General features: G+C 44.5%; 1 protein-coding gene across 11 annotated transcripts in view; it reads left to right on the top strand.

The window, feature by feature from the left end:
• Ifitm6 (interferon induced transmembrane protein 6) overlaps positions 1 to 19370 on the top strand; it is a 40201-nt gene that overhangs the window by 13300 nt on the left and 7531 nt on the right. For 4 of the 11 annotated variants that reach the window (XM_087561394.1, XM_087561344.1, XM_087561377.1 and 1 more), the window contains one exon: positions 18964 to 19072. In XM_087561394.1, coding sequence (XP_087417520.1) covers positions 18999 to 19072 — 74 coding nt within the window. In that variant the 5' untranslated portion in view covers positions 18964 to 18998. Of the gene's footprint in view, positions 1 to 163; positions 609 to 1987; positions 2158 to 4240; positions 4281 to 6775; positions 6886 to 18963; positions 19073 to 19370 lie in introns of those variants that run through there. The other 7 variants (XM_087561400.1, XM_087561322.1, XM_087561383.1 and 4 more) reach the window with 5 other exon arrangements.

The following is a 19370-nucleotide window of genomic DNA, read 5'->3' as shown; positions in this document are numbered from 1 at the left end:
TTTCGCCTTTTTTTGGTTAACTTTTTATTGATTCTTGCCAAATTTCATATCCTTCACCCCAATCCCACTCATCTCCCCGTCCCCTCGGACAGATTCTTTACTCTTTCAACCTCCCCTCCTCCACGAAAGAAAAGAAAATCTTGTGGAAGCTGTTATACATCTCAGTGTGTCCCACAGTACACACCTCCATCCATACCTCTCCACTTGCAAATGTTCATTGCAACGAGTCTTTGGTCTGGTTCAAGGCCCCTGGCTTCTCTACACTATCAATACTGGATCTATCGGATATCCTGTTGTTATCCTGTGTCATGGAGATGTTGCAGCTCTGGATCTGCAGGACCAGCCCCTTCACATGCTGCAGCAGCTCACAGACGAGGGAGATGTTGGGGTGGGCGACCGAAAGCCCTGAACCTGGCCCTGGTGGCATTTGAGCTGATCAGCCCATCAACTCTCCCACACTCACAGCGCTCACACTGTCTACACTGCCCTGGCGAGCTCACCCACTGCTGCAGCTGGCAGGGGCAGCGCCAGCTCTCCTGCTCTCATTCCTGTGAGGACAGCCAAACCCTCACCCACACCGGGAGGACCAGCATCACTGTGTTGCCCAGGTGAGGTGCAGGGCCTTCTCTCTTCAGTGCTGTAGCAGGCGAGGGAGAGAGTGGTGCTGGGCTCCTCTGTTCTTACATTATCTGGTCTGACTCCTCTGCAACCCGTGTAAACAGGGCCAGCTCTGCTGCGCTGCCCAGGCGAGGTCATCACACTAAGCAAGCTTTATTTCCTGCCAGACAGGGCTGTCTCTCTAAAGTGGGGTTTGAAAGAGCAGAATTGAACAAAGGAGAAAGTCGGATTTATCTAGCTCAAGAACTACAAGACTGGGGAGAGGGAGCTTTCAAGAGTTGGGGGGTTTCCAGAGGAATTTTGGTTATGTAGGTATGTGGCAGAACATCTCAAAATTATTTGACAGAACATTTTATCAGGGTGGGAATTGATAAAATTCTGGGGGTTTCTGAGGAGTAAGCTAAGGGTTGAGCAATAGGGCATTGCTATTGGCAGAGAAGGATGGAGGTTCGTTAGTGGGATCAAAAGCCAAGAAATTGGAGGTGGCGGTCAGGTTTGGGTCTAGGCTTTTAGCGGCAGAGCAGGAATCACAGAGAAGGGTGAGCATGAAGGGGGAATAAGCCATGGCCATAGGGTACCTCGGACCCCTTGCCGTTCTGTAGGAGAAAGTTGTCTAGGTCTGTAAGAATGTCAAAACCACAAGTTCCAAATTGGGGCCAGTGATGCCCATTACTGAGGGAGTATTGAGGCCACATTTGAGTGCATAATTGAATGGGCTTGGTGGGTTAGAGTTTGCTAAGATAGAGCTTTTTAAAATTTCCTCAAAGACAAACCAAGGGAAAATATTTTGGGACAGATAATTTAGATCCCATTTTAAAAATTTTAGTTTGAATTTGAAATGATAGGCAGGACTGGTGGAGTGCCTAATCCCACTGTCTATGTGTCTCCCACGTTGAGGGAAAGAGGAAAGTGATCAGAGTATTAGGAGGGTCTGTCCCCACACTCCTAAGATTCAGGGGAACCACAGAGTTAAATGTGGGAGGTTTCCAGAACCTCCACCTTTGTGATCTGGAGGAGTGAGAAGCCCCTGGAACTTAGGATCTGGTCAGACACAGGCTTTACTTTGTCCTGCAGAATTTGGGTACATGAATGGCAGTGACCAAATGGCAAAGTCCTTCCAGCCTGGATATCAGCGAGTTAGGAAGAGGCCAGAGGAAGATGGATGGGGTTGATTCATAGGAGAGCAGAGGACTGAGGTCAAGATGGGTCTATACAGAGTAAAGTCCTCAAAAGGGGGTTCAATCAGTGAGACTTGCACAACTTATGGTGGCAGAGTCCCCGAAGATAAGAGGTCCAGTGTCAAAACCGGTCAAAACCGGTGGCTGTTTAGCCTCTATAGTGAGCTCAGAGGATGTCTTTTCTCCAAAAGGAATGATCCTGCAGAGGAAAGAAGGAGAACATGCTGCCCGGGGAGCATAAAAAGACCCTGGGTTTCAGTACCAGATGCCAGAAAACAGGAGGAGAGGCAGACTTGGTCTCAACAGGCAGAGACTGCTCTGCTGGAACCTCGAGGGGCCCCGGCCTTTCCTCTGGATGAAGGTTGAGTGCATTTAAAGGAGCAGGGGGGCATGTAAAGATGTATGTATATACGTATAGATGTATGTACATGTGTGTGAACATGTGTCTGCATGAATGTATGCCTAACTACCAGGAAGTTACCTTATGGTTTGACTGGCATCAAGGAGGGCTGTTTTTGATATGTAGACATATTTTTTTCGAGTGAAGCTGAATGGTCAGACTGGGACTAAGCTATTATTTACAGCTAGGGGCTATCACCAAGCACAACCTGATTCAATTCCTCATGACCCAAGGCTATGACACAACATGTAGCATGATTTCACTGTCCCCCAATAAGTAAATAAAGGTAAAATAGTTATAACTCTTAAACTATCTTTTACAATAAACCGGTCAGTAAAAGTGTTCCCTGGAGTTTTGTGGGAGACTTGAGAAGATGAATTGACTCAAGAAGGGTGTCTGAATGTATGGCCTGCCATCCAGAAGCATGGGTGGGGTCATGGCCAGGTGCTGTCACTGGCATCTGAAGTGAATATGTATGTGGGGAGTTAGTGTTCTGGTCTCAGCCCTCACCTGTTGCAATCTCTGAAGGGCTGAGAACCTAAAGTCTTAGGTGGGCTGAGAAACTCCAGAAAGTTGACCTGGCTGATTGAGAACACCTGTGGGCTCTTAGGATCCCAGAAACTTTTTTTTTTTTTTAGAATGTTTCAACCCCGATTTTTTTTTTTAAGATTTATTCATTTATTATATATAAGTACACTGTAGCTGTCTTCAGATACACCAGAAGAGGGCATCAGATCTCTTTACGGATGGTTGTGAGCCACTATGTGGTTGCTGGGAATTGAACTCATGACCTCTGGAAGAGCAGTCGGGTGCTCTTAACCACTGAGCCATCTCTCCAGCCCCCCAGAAACTTTTTGATGAGATCAAGTGCCAATCTCTAATGTATTTACCACTCTGAGACTGCAAGGGAACTGACCTGCCGATAGACTCTTCCCTCCCAAAGTTCCCTTCTCTCCCTGTCCCTTACCCCCCATAAAGTCCCCAAGGCCCTGGTGCCTTGCATAGAGTCTCCACTTCCCCAGAGAGACTGCTGTCCTTTGTTGTTCTCATTAAAGGACAATTTACTGTGGAAAGCTTGGTCCCTCTTTCTTTGATTTCCCAGTGACTGAATTGAGTGAGAAGCTACCCAGCTGGTGGTGTTATTGATAGAATCTAGGGGTCTTGGTCAGACTCATTTTCTCTGCCAGCAAAAGAATTAAAAGGCAGAAAAAAATATCTGAAGTGTAATAGGTAGCAGCAGAAAAATCTTCAACACTGGAAGAATCAGTAGTTAAAAGAAGATGTTTATTAGGGGGAGGAAGCGTGCATACAGAGCACAGACCCTCTGCAAAGCAGAAGGGGAACTTGGGAAAGCCCAAAACCTAGTGTCTTCCTGAGGGCTGGAGGCCTTTAAAACGTAGAAGTTTTCCTCCTATGAGATCAAAACAGGAACAATATACCTTGCGAGCAGTAAATGTGTGGCCAAAACAGGAACGCTATACTGTGTTAGGGTTTCTCTTACTTCAGCGAAATACTATGACCAAAAAGCAGGTTGGGAAGGAGAGAGTTTATTCTGGCTATGCTTCCAAATTGCTGTTCATCCTGAAGGAAGTCAGGACAGGAACTCAAACAGGGCAGGAGCCTGGAGGCAGGAGCTGATGCAGAGGCCATGAAGGAGGGCTGCTTACTGGCTTGCTTCCATGGCTTGCTCAGCCTGCTGTTTTCTTTTCTTTTTTTTTTTTTTAAAGATTTATTTATTATATATAAGTACACTGTAGCTGTCTTCAGACACACCAGAAGAGGGCATCAAATCTCATTACAGATGGCTGTGAGCCACCATGTGGTTGCTGGAATTTGAACTCAGAACCTCCTGAAGAGCAGTCAGTGCTCTTAACCACTGAGCCATCTCTCCAGCCCAAAGCAGTTTTTTTTTTTTTCTTTTTTCTTTTTTTCGGAGCTGGGGACCGAACCCAGGGCCTTGCGCTTGCTAGGCAAGTGCTCTACCGCTGAGCTAAATCCCCAACCTCCTAAAGCAGTTTTTTTTTTTTTTCTTTTTTCTTTTCAGCCTGCTGTTTTCTAGAAACCAGGACTACCAGCACCAGGAGGTATCACCCACAACGTCTAACTATCCACCACTAACTGAGAAAATGCCTTACAGCTGGATCTCATGAGGCTCCTTCCTCTCTGATGAGTCTCGCTTGTGTCAAGTTGACACAGAAAAGTACCCAGTACATATATGTTGGGGTTTAAATCTCCACTTGTGTCCAGGCTGAACACACCAAACCAACATGGCTCCACGAGGAAAGGTTTAACGAGAGAAGAAGAGGAGAAGAGGGGAGGAACAAAGGAGGCCGGCCATGGGCACATGGAGGAAAGAGGGGAGGGGGATGGGGAGAGAAGGGGCGAAGAGGAAGAGGGCACAGAGAAGAGCAAAGAGGAAGAGGAGGGGGGCAAGCAACCCTTTATATAGTGTTAGGCACAGCTGGCTGTTGCCAGGTAACTGTGGGGCGGAGCATATTTGGCTGTTGCCAGGTAGCTTGGTGGAGCTTAGACAGAATACCAACATTATACCTTGCAGGTTAAGGGCTCTGTTTGCCACTAAGACAATTCTGAATCTGTCTGTCCTGTGCTAAGTCCTTGCATGTTAAGGTTTCTGTTTGTAACTGAGAAGTTCCTGTTGCTCCTGGGCAGGTTAAGGTTTCTGTTTATAGTTAAAGAATAAGGTTCTGTTTGATCTATGTTAAGTCCTTGCAAATTAAGGTTTCTATTTGTAATTACGACTGAGATCCCGTTTCCTAGATCTGCTGTAAACTGCTCCCAACCCCACTCATAAGATGTAATCCTTATTCTGGTTCCTTTCCTTCCAGTTGAGTAACAACTAACTCTCTCTGCCTGCTAACACCTTCCCTCTCCTATAAAGGGACTTCACAAGGCCCCAGGGACTGCTCTCTTAAATCCTTACTTAGGGTGAGACAGCCAGCTGGCCATTCCTGAGTGCACCCTAAAATACAGCTTGGATTAATTGGTCTTTTCTCCTCTTGATTCTCAGGTTTAACACTCCTCTCTCCTACTTTAGGATTGGCCAGTTTATTGGTTCACAACAGTGTCTTGATCAGACCTTGAACTCGCTCAGCCAGTCCTTCAGAGGGGATCCTGTGGGTGGGAGATAAAACCTTTTTGTCTCAAGTCAGGAGGTTGAGGAAGAAGCTAGCCATCATGGAAATTTGTCATCTTTATTAGCTAGACACGTCCCCTCTCCCTCTCTCTCTGCCTACCAGGGGGTCTAACTCCTAGTCTCCCATTATGTCTAAAGGGTCTTAATTAGGTTCATTTAATTTGTTAGTTAAAGAATTAAAAAGCAGGCCAGGTGGTGGTGGTAAGTGCTCTTATTCCTAGCATTTGGGAGGGAGAGGCAGGCAGATCTCTGAGTTCGAGGCTAGCTTAGTCTTCAAATCAAGTTCCAGAAAAGCCAGGTTACACAGAGAAGCCTTGTGTTGAGGGAAAAATAAATAAACTGTTGGGGTCCAGTTGCCCCATAAACCACACGTACACCAATCTCAGTTAAATAGGGATGATTTATTGAACGTACACCCCAAGACTGATTGACCAGGGCAACAGCTCAAAGCTGTGCACTGGACATTTCTCAGAGCCAGCTTATAAAGGCTAAAGCCACAAAACCCAAAATGAGCTCATACACAGGTGCTGGAAGTGCTGCCCGCTGGTCAGCTCTGAGTCAAGCCAATTTAGACACAACAGTTCACATTGACCTCTAATTTGATGGGTTCTATGTGAAGCTTATAATTGTGGAATTTCTTAAGATTGGCAAACCTTCATAACATACAGACTATAACAGGGTATGAGCTCAACATGGCCCTGCTCTGAGTCCTTACTTTTCTGTGTCAGTGACTGGCAGGCATGTCACAGCAACAATAAGAAGTAGCTGGTGGGGCTGGGGATTTAGCTCAGTGGTAGAGCGCTTACCTAGGAAGCGCAAGGCCCTGGGTTCGGTCCCCAGCTCCGAAAAAAAAAGAACCAAAAAAAAAAAAAAAAGAAGTAGCTGGTGGGCATGGAACAAAATGGCTGCCGCTGTGCTAGTGGGGCAGGCCTCAGCCAAACAGCAGGAAAAAAAAAATCTCAAATGTGCCAGGTAGCAGCTGGGAAAATCTCCGAGACAGCATACGGAGTCAGACGGTGAAGAACTGCTTTTATCAGGGACGTGGAAGTGCACACACAGAGAAAGTGCCTGGGTAAAAGAGAAGGGAGACTAGGAAGCCTGAAAACTCAGACTCTCCTCCAGGGTTTTGTTTGTTTTGTTTTGTTTTAACTTTGAAAACTCTTGCCCAGATTTAGAGTACGTCAGTTTCAACAAAGACAGGCTGCCTGTTTGGCTCACAAGTATTGAGCAATCATGTCCTCTCTGGCCTTCAGTTCATCTTTTAGGCCCATTAGCAAGGGGGACTCCAACTGGTGAGAGAGAAAATGTAGTTATGCAAATATAGCAGGAGATACTGGATTTGTCTTGTTAGTTATGGAAATATCGTAGGGGTGTTTTCAGTGCTCAACTAATCAGGGCTTTTCTTTTTCCTTGTTATTGCTACAGTTGCCTCAAGCTATTAAAGCTTTGGCCCTTACTTGCCGGTTCCGTGGAGACGCTAGAAATGTAAACATCAGCTTTGCCCTTTCCTGGAATCTGAATTAGCATATGAAAAGGTGATGGTATCTGGGTTTTGCTCTAAAGTCTACTCTCTGGTCTGGGGCGGAGACCAAGCTAACCAAGAGGAGCTAGGAGGAATTATTCTGATTAATGAGATAAAGTACTTTTCTTTCCCAGAAGCCTCTTCCCAGTGAAGCTGCGCAGCTGCTTACCCAGGGCAGCACTTCTGAGTCTCTGCCAGGTGCCTGCTTGCTGTCATAATTGAGTGTTATCGAACCTGGGGGGACACAACTCTAACCCCTAACCCTGTCCTAAGTCAGTGCAGCCATCTGCCCTGAATAAGCCAATTATAAGCGCCAAATTAAACGGAGAAAGCAAGTGATTTATTAAATGTAGCCACATTGGGAGGAGGGACAAAAAGATCTGCAAACCTCCCATGTCCCATCCTCAAATCTGGAAAGGAGATAGAAGTTGAGCTTTTTAAAAAATCTTTATTTTTATTTTTTATGTAGGCATGTTCTGCCTGCATGTTTGCCTGTAAAGTACATGTGTGCAGTGGGAGTGGAGGCCAGAAGAGGGAAATGGATTCCCTAGAGCTGGAGTTACAGATTGGGTGCTTAGAACTGAATCTGGGTTTCCTGTTAAATGACGACATTTCCCAGCTTCCCTTGCAGTCAGGTTCCCTAAAGAGCGCTTACAGGAGGAAAAGTGAACTCCTGGGCGTGGTCATTCTCACCCCTAAAAAAGGGTTACAGAGGGCTCGACTTCCAGGGGTGAGGGGTAGATTATGTCACCCCCTTTACCAAGTGCATCGATAAACATGGTCCCATCCAAGGACGGAAACCTCAGTTTTTCTGCCTTCCATCTCTTTAATCTGCCTCAGAAATCTACCATTCTGGAATAACAAAAGCAAGTCCATCTATAACCTGGAAGGGTGGTTATTACTAAGACAATAGGAAGTTAACTGGGGAAATTTTCCAAGCTCAGTCCAGGAATCTAATAATAGCCAAAGAACGTAGCCAGAAGTTGCAGAACTGTGCCAGGAACTTTGTGAAGTGAGACTTTGACCTAGACTGCTCTTCTTTTCATGGCTGTGGTGACATCCACCGCCGACCCTTGAGGAACCTGCCCAACTCCATTTTGAAGGCAGAAGACATTATGCTGTATTCTTAACACTAAGTTCCATTTACTCCAAGAACGGAGTTGCTGTTTTTAAGTCTGTTTCCTGAAGCCTGACTTACCCCAACAGATGATTCTGACTTGCTTGTGAGAATACCTTTACTCTTCCTGACCCTTCGTAGTCACAAGGCAACCACACAGAGCTTGGTTTGCTTGTTTGAGATTCTTCTGTATCTCTGTATCGCTCCATAGTCTCTCTTCTGTAAAACTGCTTTCCAATTACTTGCGATTTTACTCATTAAAAAGAGCCAAAGAAATGGATCGCTGCTGCTGTCTTTAACCTGACTCAGGAGGCAGTTGCTGGGCAGTTCATGGGTACACTGCAATAAAATCAACCTTACTTCAAATTTGGCTCAAAAGTGTGGTAGTGGCCTTATTCTCACCTGGTAGGATTAACATCCGCCATCTGACTACCTGGTTTGTGCAACAAGGACTCACAAACAGGGAACTGCCAAAGGCCTTGGTGCTTCCTTCATATTTTCTCAGCATCCTCTGTTGACAATGCTTACTCAACTGCTATCTGCCTGACCTGTTTAATCATCTAAATCTGCTGTCTATTCATCCGTGCATCCACCTACCTATCCACCCTCCACCCACCCATTCACCTATCCACCCTCCCACCCTCCCATTCACCTATCCACCCCCCACCCTCCCATTCATCTATCCATCCACTCACCCACCCATTCACCTATCCACCCTCCCACCCACCCATTCACCTATCCACCCTCCCACCCACCTATTCACCTATCCACCCTCCCATCCACCTATTCACCTATCCACTCTCCCACCCTCCCATTCATCTATCCACCCTCCCACCCACCTATTCACCTATCCACCCTCCCACCCTCCCATTCACCTATCCACCCCCACCCTCCCATTCACCTATCCACCCTTCCACCCTCCCATTCACCTATCCACCCCCACCCTCCCATTCACCTATCCACCCTCCCACCCTCCCATTCACCTATCCACCCTCCCACCCACCTATTCACCTGTCCACCCTCCCATCCTCCCATTCACCTATTCATCCACCCACCCATCCATCTACTCACCCACCACATCCTCCCACCTATTTCCTTGTGTGGATCCAATCTTGCTCTTCTATCTCTGCAGCTTCACTGTCAAACTTGTGCCTTTCCGTGGCCTGACTTGCAGCTACCACAGGGTTTTCAGTTTCTTCCTTGTTGTTTGGTAGGATCGTTATCTACTGGTACAAACTCTAAGGTAGGCATCTCCAATAAACTTCCTTGAGGTGCTCAGGATTTGGGAAACCTCCCAAACCTTGCTGTGGCCCCCTCGTATTCTTTTTTTTTTTTTTTTTTTTGGTTCTTTTTTTTTGGAGCTGGGGACCGAACCCAGGGCCTTGCGCTTCCTAGGCAAGCGCTCTACCACTGAGCTAAATCCCCAACCCCGCCCCCTCGTATTCTTACAGATACCTCATAACCTATACATAGATTTACTGTGTGATGTGTAATGTATGATTGAGAGTTAATATTATTAATTAAGATAGGAGCCAAAGTGTTTGCCTTGGTCAGGATTATCAAAGAAAACAGGGATCTTCGGCAAACCACTGCTGCTGAAACTACTGAACTTTGTAAATCATGCTTATTTAACGAACTCTGACATTATAGAAAGGTCTAAACGTGTTCACCACTGTATCTGATGTTGCACTCTTGACATTCTCCTGCTGTTGTAGTGGCTGCCCAATAGGTTCACTACATGGCTGACACTTAGCTCGGGTGTTGTTTGACTCTGTAGCCAACTAGATTTATTGGCCATACAAGCTGAAGTTCTGGTTGGAGACATTTTTCTTACTCAGTCAGTTTCAGAGTTTTCGCCAACTGGAGGGGTCAGGAAAAACATCACCTGCTTGTTTGATCTTCTTGATTTTCTCCTGTCTGCAGCTGAGATCTTCAGAGAGTCTCTCTCTATCAAATCTGATCCTTATTATTTTGGAAGGAATCCAAAGCCCTTTCTTCTTTCCAGTTAACACAAACCTAGAGCCTTTCTCCCAACATAGCCCGTCCTTTGACCAGTTGTCTAAAGTCATTAAAAGTACAGACTGATTCAGTCCTTTATTTTTTTAGGCCTGCTCTATTTTGACCGCTCTCATAGAGGGTGTATAATACCATCATAACCATTGAACTTATAAGTATCTTCATTTTGATAGTTTAAAACAATTTAAAGCAATTAAAACTATGAAAAATAATTTGTATTATCCATTTGCCAAGCCCCGCATGTCACAGAAGTGACAAAGCGAGATGGTTCCTGTCCCTGGAGCAGAGCCAGCAGAATGTGGGCCTCCATGAGTGTTGATGGTTGCTGGGTGTGAAGCTTGTTTGTATAAACTATATAACTTCAGTTCCAGAGGATTCTATGATGTCTTCTGGCCTCTGTGGGCATCAGGCATGAAAGTGGTGCACAGACACGGAGTGGAAGTTTTTGGTCGTGTCATGTAACGCAGACTCACATGGTGTTTTGCCAAGGCAAGACCCGTGGGAAGACACATGATGTTTGCAGAGAGTATAAATAAGACTCAACAGAGAATAATGGGGGGCTTGCATAGCTAGCCTTGCAATGCTTTGTTGGTCTCACACCTTCATTGACTTTCACTTCCTTGAGAGAGGCATGGCGGAGAACTTCTGGCGCCTTGGCTATTTCTGGTAGCTCCAGTTGTCCTGTGCTGATTCGGTGAAGGCCTGGATGTTTCTGCTGGATCGTGTCACCGCTGCTGATTCATGTTTCTTTGAACTGGACTGCTGGTATCCTAACAATGGAGATTGGAACTACTTCTAAACAGGTCCACACCCCGCTGTCCTGTTTCCCATCTTTTCTCCTCTACCTTTGGGTGGTGGGATAGAAGAGAAGCCTTATTAAAGGTAGGTTTTGAAAAATCTAAGACTATATAAACATACATATAGGCAAAACACACATAAAAATAAGCGAATCTTAAAAAAAAGAAACAAAACAAAAAAACCACTAGACAGAGTGTCTGTAGCATTGAGCTTTGCAAACCATCAAAGCCCAACCCAGCATGGATAGTATCACCCTAGGACAACAAGTCTGAGTGTGCTAACAAACTCTGACCAGGGCTCAAGAGCCTGTTGCTGGAGCCCCTGCCATGAGGCTCATTCTGGGTCTGGGTATTTACCCACATCAAGACAACGCAATGTAATGTGCAGGAAAATGAAGGAATAAGTGGATTTACAATTTTGCTCAAAACTAGAGAGAGAAATCCTATTTGCCTTTGCCTCTGCTACGCGTGTAGCTGTGTACAACAGAGTCTACTGACTTCCAAACCTACATCTTAAGGTTGTCTTATGCAAAGCTGCTTAGAAATCCCTTAGTAACAGGTGGTGGCGGCTCAGGCCTTAATACCAGCCCTTGGGAGTCAGAGGCAGGAGGATTTTTATAAGTACCTTGTCTACACAGTGATTTCCAGGATAGCCAGAGCTACACAGTGAAATCCTGTCTCAAAAGACAACAAAAGAAATTCCTTTTCAGAAATCAACAAAAGCAACTTGATCACTGTTCGAGTGTAAGCTATTTCTGTCTATAGGTGACATTTAACAATTGCCTGTCGTCCACAGAGCAAGGCAACAGCCCAGACACCACCTATGGTTTTTAGCAGTAGCAGTTGGTGTCTTCTACATTTCTGTCATGAAAGGGAATCATGTACCACATCTGCATTCACATAGGACTTTTGAAAACATGTATATACCCATAATTGTCATAAAAATAGTACTGTTAGTACAACTTTACATTTAACAACTGCACATCTTTTTTTTTTTTAGTTCTTTTTTTTCGGAGCTGGGGACCGAACCCAGGGCCTTACGCTTCCTAGGTAAGCGCTCTACCACTGAGCTAAATCCCCAGCCCCAACAACTGCACATCTTATAATGTAACCTGTTACTTTGTATACTAACTTAAAACATAAAATGAAAGTCTGTAAACATTAACTATCTGATAAAAGGTTTTTTAATATATTACTTAGGAGGTCTCCAGTTTAGAACCTTAGGAGGTTCTATCATCATACGTTAAGGTATTTCTGGGGCAAGAGAGATGGCTCGGTAGTTAAGAGCACTTCTTGCTCTTACAGAGGTTTGGCTCCTAGTTTCAGGAATCTGATGTCTTCTCCTGGTCTCTGTGAGTACACACCTATACACTTGTGGCATATAAACACAGACACATACACACATACTATCATATTATCTGAGCAGCTAGATAAAGATTTCCAGCAACTTAACAAAATTTCTATTTTGCGACTTAATAAACTGTTTCATTTGAATATTGAGAGATATGTGTGAATGTGTTCATACACAGCTGTGCCTACACAGATACTGACTGGGTCAGTCCATCCTTAAAATCAAAGGCTGAAAGTTCAAAGCAACAATAATTATATACCATGACTATTTTCTGGTTCAAATATCAAATAGATTTAATATTTATACAAATTACAGACTCTAAGGACATTCCAAATTGATGACGAAATATGACCTCAGTGATCTTCATTACTTATGTAATCAATGAAAACCTGAGGGATTTTCTTGACTGGATTATTTGAGGTGGAAGACACACACCCTAAATCTTGGCCACACTTCCTGATGGTAGTCTATGTAAAAGAATACAGAAGAAGGAAGGTTTTGCCTTTTTCCTGCTTGCTCTCATTCTTGGTGGCAAGCTCATCTGTCCTGTTCCTGAGTCATTCCTTCACTGGTGTTAGAACCCACTTCTTTGGAGTCCCCACATAAACTTAAGACTGTTAGAACCTAGGTAAAATATTAAGGCCTCAATGGAATGTTAAGGTCTAGGTAAAATGTTACCTGGCTAGCCTGCCATTGTAAGGAAACATTCTCATATGTTTCTGATGTTACTAGGAAACTTTCTAATGCCAAGACTGATTACATATTCTGTTATGTTCTGTGCCCTTGGAAACAAATCAAGATAGAAGGCAGTAGAACTATCTTGTATACAAAAGGTTGGACTCAAGTCAACCACCCAGTAGTGCTTCCTGCACCTGTGTTTAAGCTTTTATGGTATAAGCTGCCCCTGGGATGAACCCCAACACAAGAGAGACACCTGCACCAATATAAGAAACTATTTGGAATAAAATTTCCACTTTAAGTAGTAGTTGAAAAAGTTTAAATTCCCAAGACCTCCCTGGGAACTGACATCCTACCTGGCAGAAAGAGACATGTACACAGGTAACTGACATCCTGGTTGGCAAGTTAACACATGGATATTAGACAAGTCCCTTCCTGATAGACAAGTTAAGACATGAATATTAGGGGGTTGGGGATTTAGCTCAGTGGTAGAGCGCTTGCCTAGGAAGCGCAAGGCCCTGGGTTCGGTCCCCAGCTCCGAAAAAAAGAACCCCCCCCCAAAAAAAAGACATGAATATTAGACAGGCAAGTCACCAGACACAGTTGAACACCCCAACCAGTGGGAGTAGGATAAGCATACAACTAAGACGTGTTCCTAAGGAGACCCTCTATCCCTAAATCTTGATTGGTGAAATAACTTCACATAGATGTTTGTGGATTTTTGGGCTTAAAAACCCTGTAGAATCTTAACTCACTGCTGGGGGGTTCAGTTCCTAAATCAGGACCATGACCCTGGTCCCCCAGTCCTGAGGCATGCTCAATAGATTATCTCTGTCTGACTGAGACCAGGTTTGTGTGGTTTTTGAGGCAATTCCTGGACCCCAACAAAGATATCTATTCTTGTGGACTAAACCACTATTGAACTAGCCGGACCACAGCCTGTAAGCCACTGTAATAAAGCTTATGTGTATATGTCCTACCTAAGGTTACTGTCGCTGTGGTGAAACACCATGACCAGAGCAACTTGGGGAGGAAGGGGTTGGTTTGTCTTACATTTCCACATCATTGTTCTTCATCATTTGAGGAAGTCAGGACCGAGGTAGGAGAACGGAGAGGGGAAAGGGATGGGAGAGAGGAGAGGGGAAAGGGGTGGAAGTGGGGAATAGAGATTCAAGCAGGGCAGGAGCTGATGCAGAACCCATGGAGGGGCGCTGCTTACTGGCTTGCTATCCATGGCTTGCTCAGCCTGCCTTCTCATAGAACTCAGCACCACCAGCCCAGTGATGGCACCACCCACAGAAGTCTGGGCCCTCTCCCATCAATCACTAGTTAAGAAAATACCTTACAGGTGTAGGTTTATAGTTTTTAAAACCTACTTTAATAAGTATTCTTATGCACATTAACCTCCTTTCTAGCCCACCACCCACCAGAAAGTAGTGGGAAGGAAAGGTTAATAGGGCAAAGGGAGATGTGCACCTGTTTAGAATTAGTTCTTTTTTTTTTTTTTAAAGAATTACTTATTTATTTTATGTATATGAGTACACTGTAGCTATCTTCAGACACACCAGAAGAGGGCATCAGATCTCATTACAGATGGTTGTGAGCCACCATGTTGTTGCTGAGAATTGAACTCTGGAAGAGCAGTCAGTGCTCTTACACTGAGCCATCTCTCCAGCCCTAGAACTAGTTCTTTTGGGTGATTCTTCATTGTCAGGATATCAGCAGTTCAGTCCACACGAATCAGCAGTGGTAGCTCAATCCACTTGCAAACACCATTCACAACTCAGCAATGGCGGTTTGATCCAGAAGAAACCTCGAGGATCTGCCAATCATCCCGAATCTTCAGAAGTGGCAAGAAGCTGCTGGGAGACCACCAGAAGTTCTTCAGTGCATTTCTCTACATGAAGACACAACAAACAATGATCAGCAAAGAAAGTAAGGTGAACCAATACCTCAGCATTCTCAGTGAGGACCACCAAAGAGTAGCAAGGTGATGCAATACCACAGTGTTGTCCACTGTCTGTTGAGTTATATCCATTCCAAACATCAGGTGTCCTCTCAAGTGTCTGCTCTAACAAGATATCACATGCCGTTTTCCCAGGCAGCTTCCAGAAAAATATGTGTCTGTTCTCAGCAAACCATCCTCCCACATGTCTGCTTCAGCAAAAACATCCTCTCATAAGACTGTTTCCAGAAAAACATCACATGACACAACTGAGTCTCCAAAGAAACTAGAAATTTCCACTTCGTATAGGCATGCCTAGCGCCCAATTTTATGGAAGCGTTTTCTTAATTGAGGCTCCCTCCTCTTTGACAGCTATACCTTTTGTCAATGACATAAAACTAGCCAGAATCTATCTATCTATCTATCAATCTATCTATCTATCTATCTATCTATCTATCTATCTATCTATCTATCTATCTATACACACACACACACACACACACACACACACACACATTCATTCATTCATTCTATCAGTTCTCTTACTCCAGAGAGTCCTAATTCACATATTGTCCCTCTAAAAATAGGTCTTATAAAATTATTGGAAGATCACAACTCCCCTCCACCCCAGCACTGAGGTGGGGTTTCTCTGTGTAGCCTTGGCTGTCCTGGAACTCCCTCTGTAGACCAGGCTGGCCTCTAACTCAGAGATCCACCCGTTTCTGCCTCCCTGTACTAGGACTACTAGATGAGCATCACCGCGGCCTGGCTGACCATATGTCTCCTCATGCTGTGCCACAGTGTTATATGTTAATTATCTTTGAAGCACATCATTACGCCCAAATATAATTTTGAGAGGTACATAAGACAAAGAAGTATAATAGTACAAATATACCAACTCTATTTTTTTTTAATAAGTAATTAGGAATTAACCTTTTTTTAATTTATTTTATGTATGTGAACACACTGTAGCTGTCTTCGGACACACCAGAAGAGGGCATCGGATCCCATTACAGATGGTTATGAGCCACCATGTGGTTGCTGGGAATTGAACTCAGGACCTCTGGAAGAGCACTCAGTGCTCTTAACCTCTGAGCCATCTCTCCAGCCCACCAACTCTATTAATAGACAGTTAAATCCAAATTATATTTCTAATACTTGACTAAATGGCAGAACTTTGATTTGAAAGACTTATATATACATCTAGAATGAAAACTTACACAGAGAGGCTGGAGAGTTGGCGCGGTGGTTCAGAGCTCTTACCAAGCGTGTAAAGGACCTGGGTTTGGTTACTAGCATCTACGTGGCAGTTCACAACCATCTAAGACTCCCGTTCCAGGAGGTCCAGATCCCCTCTTCCAGCCTCCATAGGCATCGAACTTGCAAGCGGTACCGATACATACATACAGGCAAAATCTCATAGGCATAAAATAATTAATAAAAAATGTTATGGGAGAGAGCAATATTACCTTTTCCCTCTTCCATCCCGAGTACCTTGATTCCAGTGGTACTGACTTCATAGTTTTGAATAAAGGTTATCTTAGCAGAAAGCTCTACAGAGGAGCCAAATCCTTCCAAGCAATCAAACAAACAAACCCCAGACAGAATAAAACTGTGCTGGTTGTGGTGATTTGACTGAGAACGATCCCCACAGGTCCTTGCATTTGAATGCTTGGGCACCAGCAAGGGAGGAGCAACCTTATTGGAGTAGGTGTGGTCTTGGTGGATGCCACTGGAAGGGGACTTGGAGATTTCAAAAAGCTCACACCAGGCCTAGAGTCTCTTTTCCTGTTGCCTGCTGATTGGGATGTAAAACTCTCAGCTACTTCTCCAGCACCTTGTCTGCCTTGTCTGTGCCTTACGCTCTCCACCCTGATAATGGACTAAACCTCCGAAACTATAAGTTACCTTGGTCATGATGGCTCTTCATAGCAGTAGAGCAGTGGCTGAGACAGTTAACTTAAATTCCCATATCCAAAAAATAGATTCTTCAGCAAAGGTAGACAGACCGACAGACAGAAAGAAAGAACAAGAAAAAGTCACAAAAACCCCTCCAGTTATTTCCAGGAAGTTCAGAAACAGATGTCTGGTTAATCCCAAAGATCTGAAGAGAAAGACCAGTGACCCAAATCATTATGGCCAAATTAATTAAAGCCAGCTTTTTATTCATGTACACAGGCTGCCTCCCACTGAAGTGGGGTTTAAGAGGTCAGCTTTGGACATGGGGAAGACAAAGTTTTTATAGCTCAGGGGTTGAGGTTCCCAAATGGGAGATTTAGCAGGCAAACAGGTGAAGCAGAATGTAAGAAGGTGATCATAACAAGGGAGTCATAACAACAGGTGGTTATAATAACCTTTTGAAACAAAGGTAGGGTTGCAAGATGGCTGTAACAACTTTTTGAAACAAAGACATGGTTGCTGTTTCCTAAGACCAGCCATTTGGACTTAAGGTTACAGGTGAGACACAGAGGTTTCATCACAAACAGGAATGAGTCCAGTTTGTCTTTAAGACGGCTTTCAAGCCTAAGTTGGAACATGCTGGTTCAACAGTACCTACCTACTCCATTTTCATGAAAACCCCAGCAGAGATCGGTACCATTGCATGGTGGGGGCTGGATGCCCTCTGGCACCTAGAGTCGCCAGAATGGGCATGAGTGTGGTGGAGGAGGTGCAGGGAGCACCGGTTCTCCAAATTCCAGGGATGTATATAAGTCTCTAATAAGACTTGCTATGGTCATTAAGTCACTCGCCACAAACACAAACTAAGAGACTGAAACAAAATGACAAGTGCAAACAACTGTTTTAATTCAGAGTGCATTCTTAGAGAAACTGTGTTTTTCACATGTGCACACACACACATGAACATGCAAGTGCACACACATGGGAATGTAATAAAAAATTTAAGAAAGAGGTAATAAAGAAATAGCAGTGGAAGATTTCTTCATTGTGACTATGTTGGGAAGAGGAACAGATAAAGAAGTCCAGGGAGCTCCAATAAAGAACTTTAATAACCCCAAACCCTTAGATTAGCAGAGAAACTCTGAATAGGAAAGTTTACATGCTGAAAACATCTTCAGGACGTTAGGATCCAGGAAGTTTCTGATAAAATCAAAATATGAACCATGGTGCTGCAGGGAACAGATTTGCATCTTCTACCCCTAAAGTTCCTTTTTCTGCCCTATATGCCTTCCAGCCTCCTGCACCTGTCCCACTGTCCTAGAGTGCTGATCTTTGTGGGTCTGATTAAAGGACCATGCACTTCTGTGGAGGTTGGACTCCTTTTTCTTTTATCCTCACTTTACCTCAATCAATTCAGATCCAATGCCCGGGTCCTTCTTTGCAGTACTGACATGAGGTTTAGATTTAAAGATAGGGCAAGAAGCATGCATAGCAGGAGTCCAGGTGGAGGTGTGGTCCTTCTTGACATTGACCTATCATTGTCTTACTCGATCTAGTCTGTCCACAAGGTGGTTCGGTAAGTTGTCAGAGTGGTATGAATTTCCTCTGTAGGAGATGAGCCTTTTTACTGGTACCTGGGCTTTGGACATTTTCTTCCTCCAGCATGAGATTTCTGAGGAAATTTTCATTCTTTGAGGTCTGTCGTTTCAATAGTCTGATAGCTGAAGGTGGGGCACACATGGCCTGAAAGTCACTGTTGCATACATCTGGAGTAATTTAGCTGAGGCACAGTCTAATGTCTACACTCGTATGCCAGACTTCCCTGCATTTATTCCCACCCAGACCAAGTGGCCCACTTCCTCTGGTGTCCCAGCAGAGGGACTGCGGCTACGGGTACAAAAGAGACAATTTCATTATTGGTGTAAACACATCTCTTCAATTCTATGAATGTCTTGTGATCAGTGCAAACACCCTGCTGCTGCTGCTGCTTCTTCTTCTTCTTCTTCTTCTTCTTCTTCTTCTTCTTCTTCTTCTTCTTCTTCTTCTTCTTCTTCCTCCCCCTCCTCCTCCTCCTCCTCCTCCTCCCCCTCCTCCTCCTCCTCCTCCTCCTCCTCCTCCTCTTCTTCTCTTCTTCTTCTTCTTCTTCTTCTTCTTCTTCTTCTTCTTCTTCTTCTTCTTCTTCTTCTTCTTCTTCTTCTTCTTCTTCTTCTTCTAAATAGTTGTTTGGGTCACTTTGTGACCTCCCTGAGATAACCTTCTGTGTTTCTGCCCTGTTCTTGCAACATTAGGTTCAATAAAAGTCTTTCCTTGGCTGTGAAGATTGATGACTCGAGGGGCTGTGACCATGAGGATGAGACTGGCAGAAGTGGCATTGGCTGTTACTGAATGTAGCAACAGGTATTGTGCGGTCCGAGTTGAACCTCTTCCAGGACCTCTTGAATGAGACCCATGGAGGCAAAAGCAAGAGAAGTTTAATTCTGACATGTCAGGGTCGTCCCACTTCAAGGGGAGGCGACCCTGAGCAGACTCTAACAGAGAGTTATATACCTTGCAAACAATTGGGGCAGAATTCAAACAATTGGGGCAGGATTTGCACAGTGGAAACTAGGCAGGGTACTATGCACATTTGGTGACTTGAAACAACTTTCAGATTGGACTCAGGTGGGGTGGGGGTCTGTTGGGAGTCACAGGTAGC

This window comes from Rattus norvegicus, chromosome 1 (assembly GCF_021556685.1).
Source record: "Rattus norvegicus strain SHRSP/BbbUtx chromosome 1, alternate assembly SHRSP_T2T, whole genome shotgun sequence".
NCBI lineage: Eukaryota > Metazoa > Chordata > Mammalia > Rodentia > Muridae > Rattus > Rattus norvegicus.
This window is presented reverse-complemented; position numbering and strand designations above follow the sequence as displayed.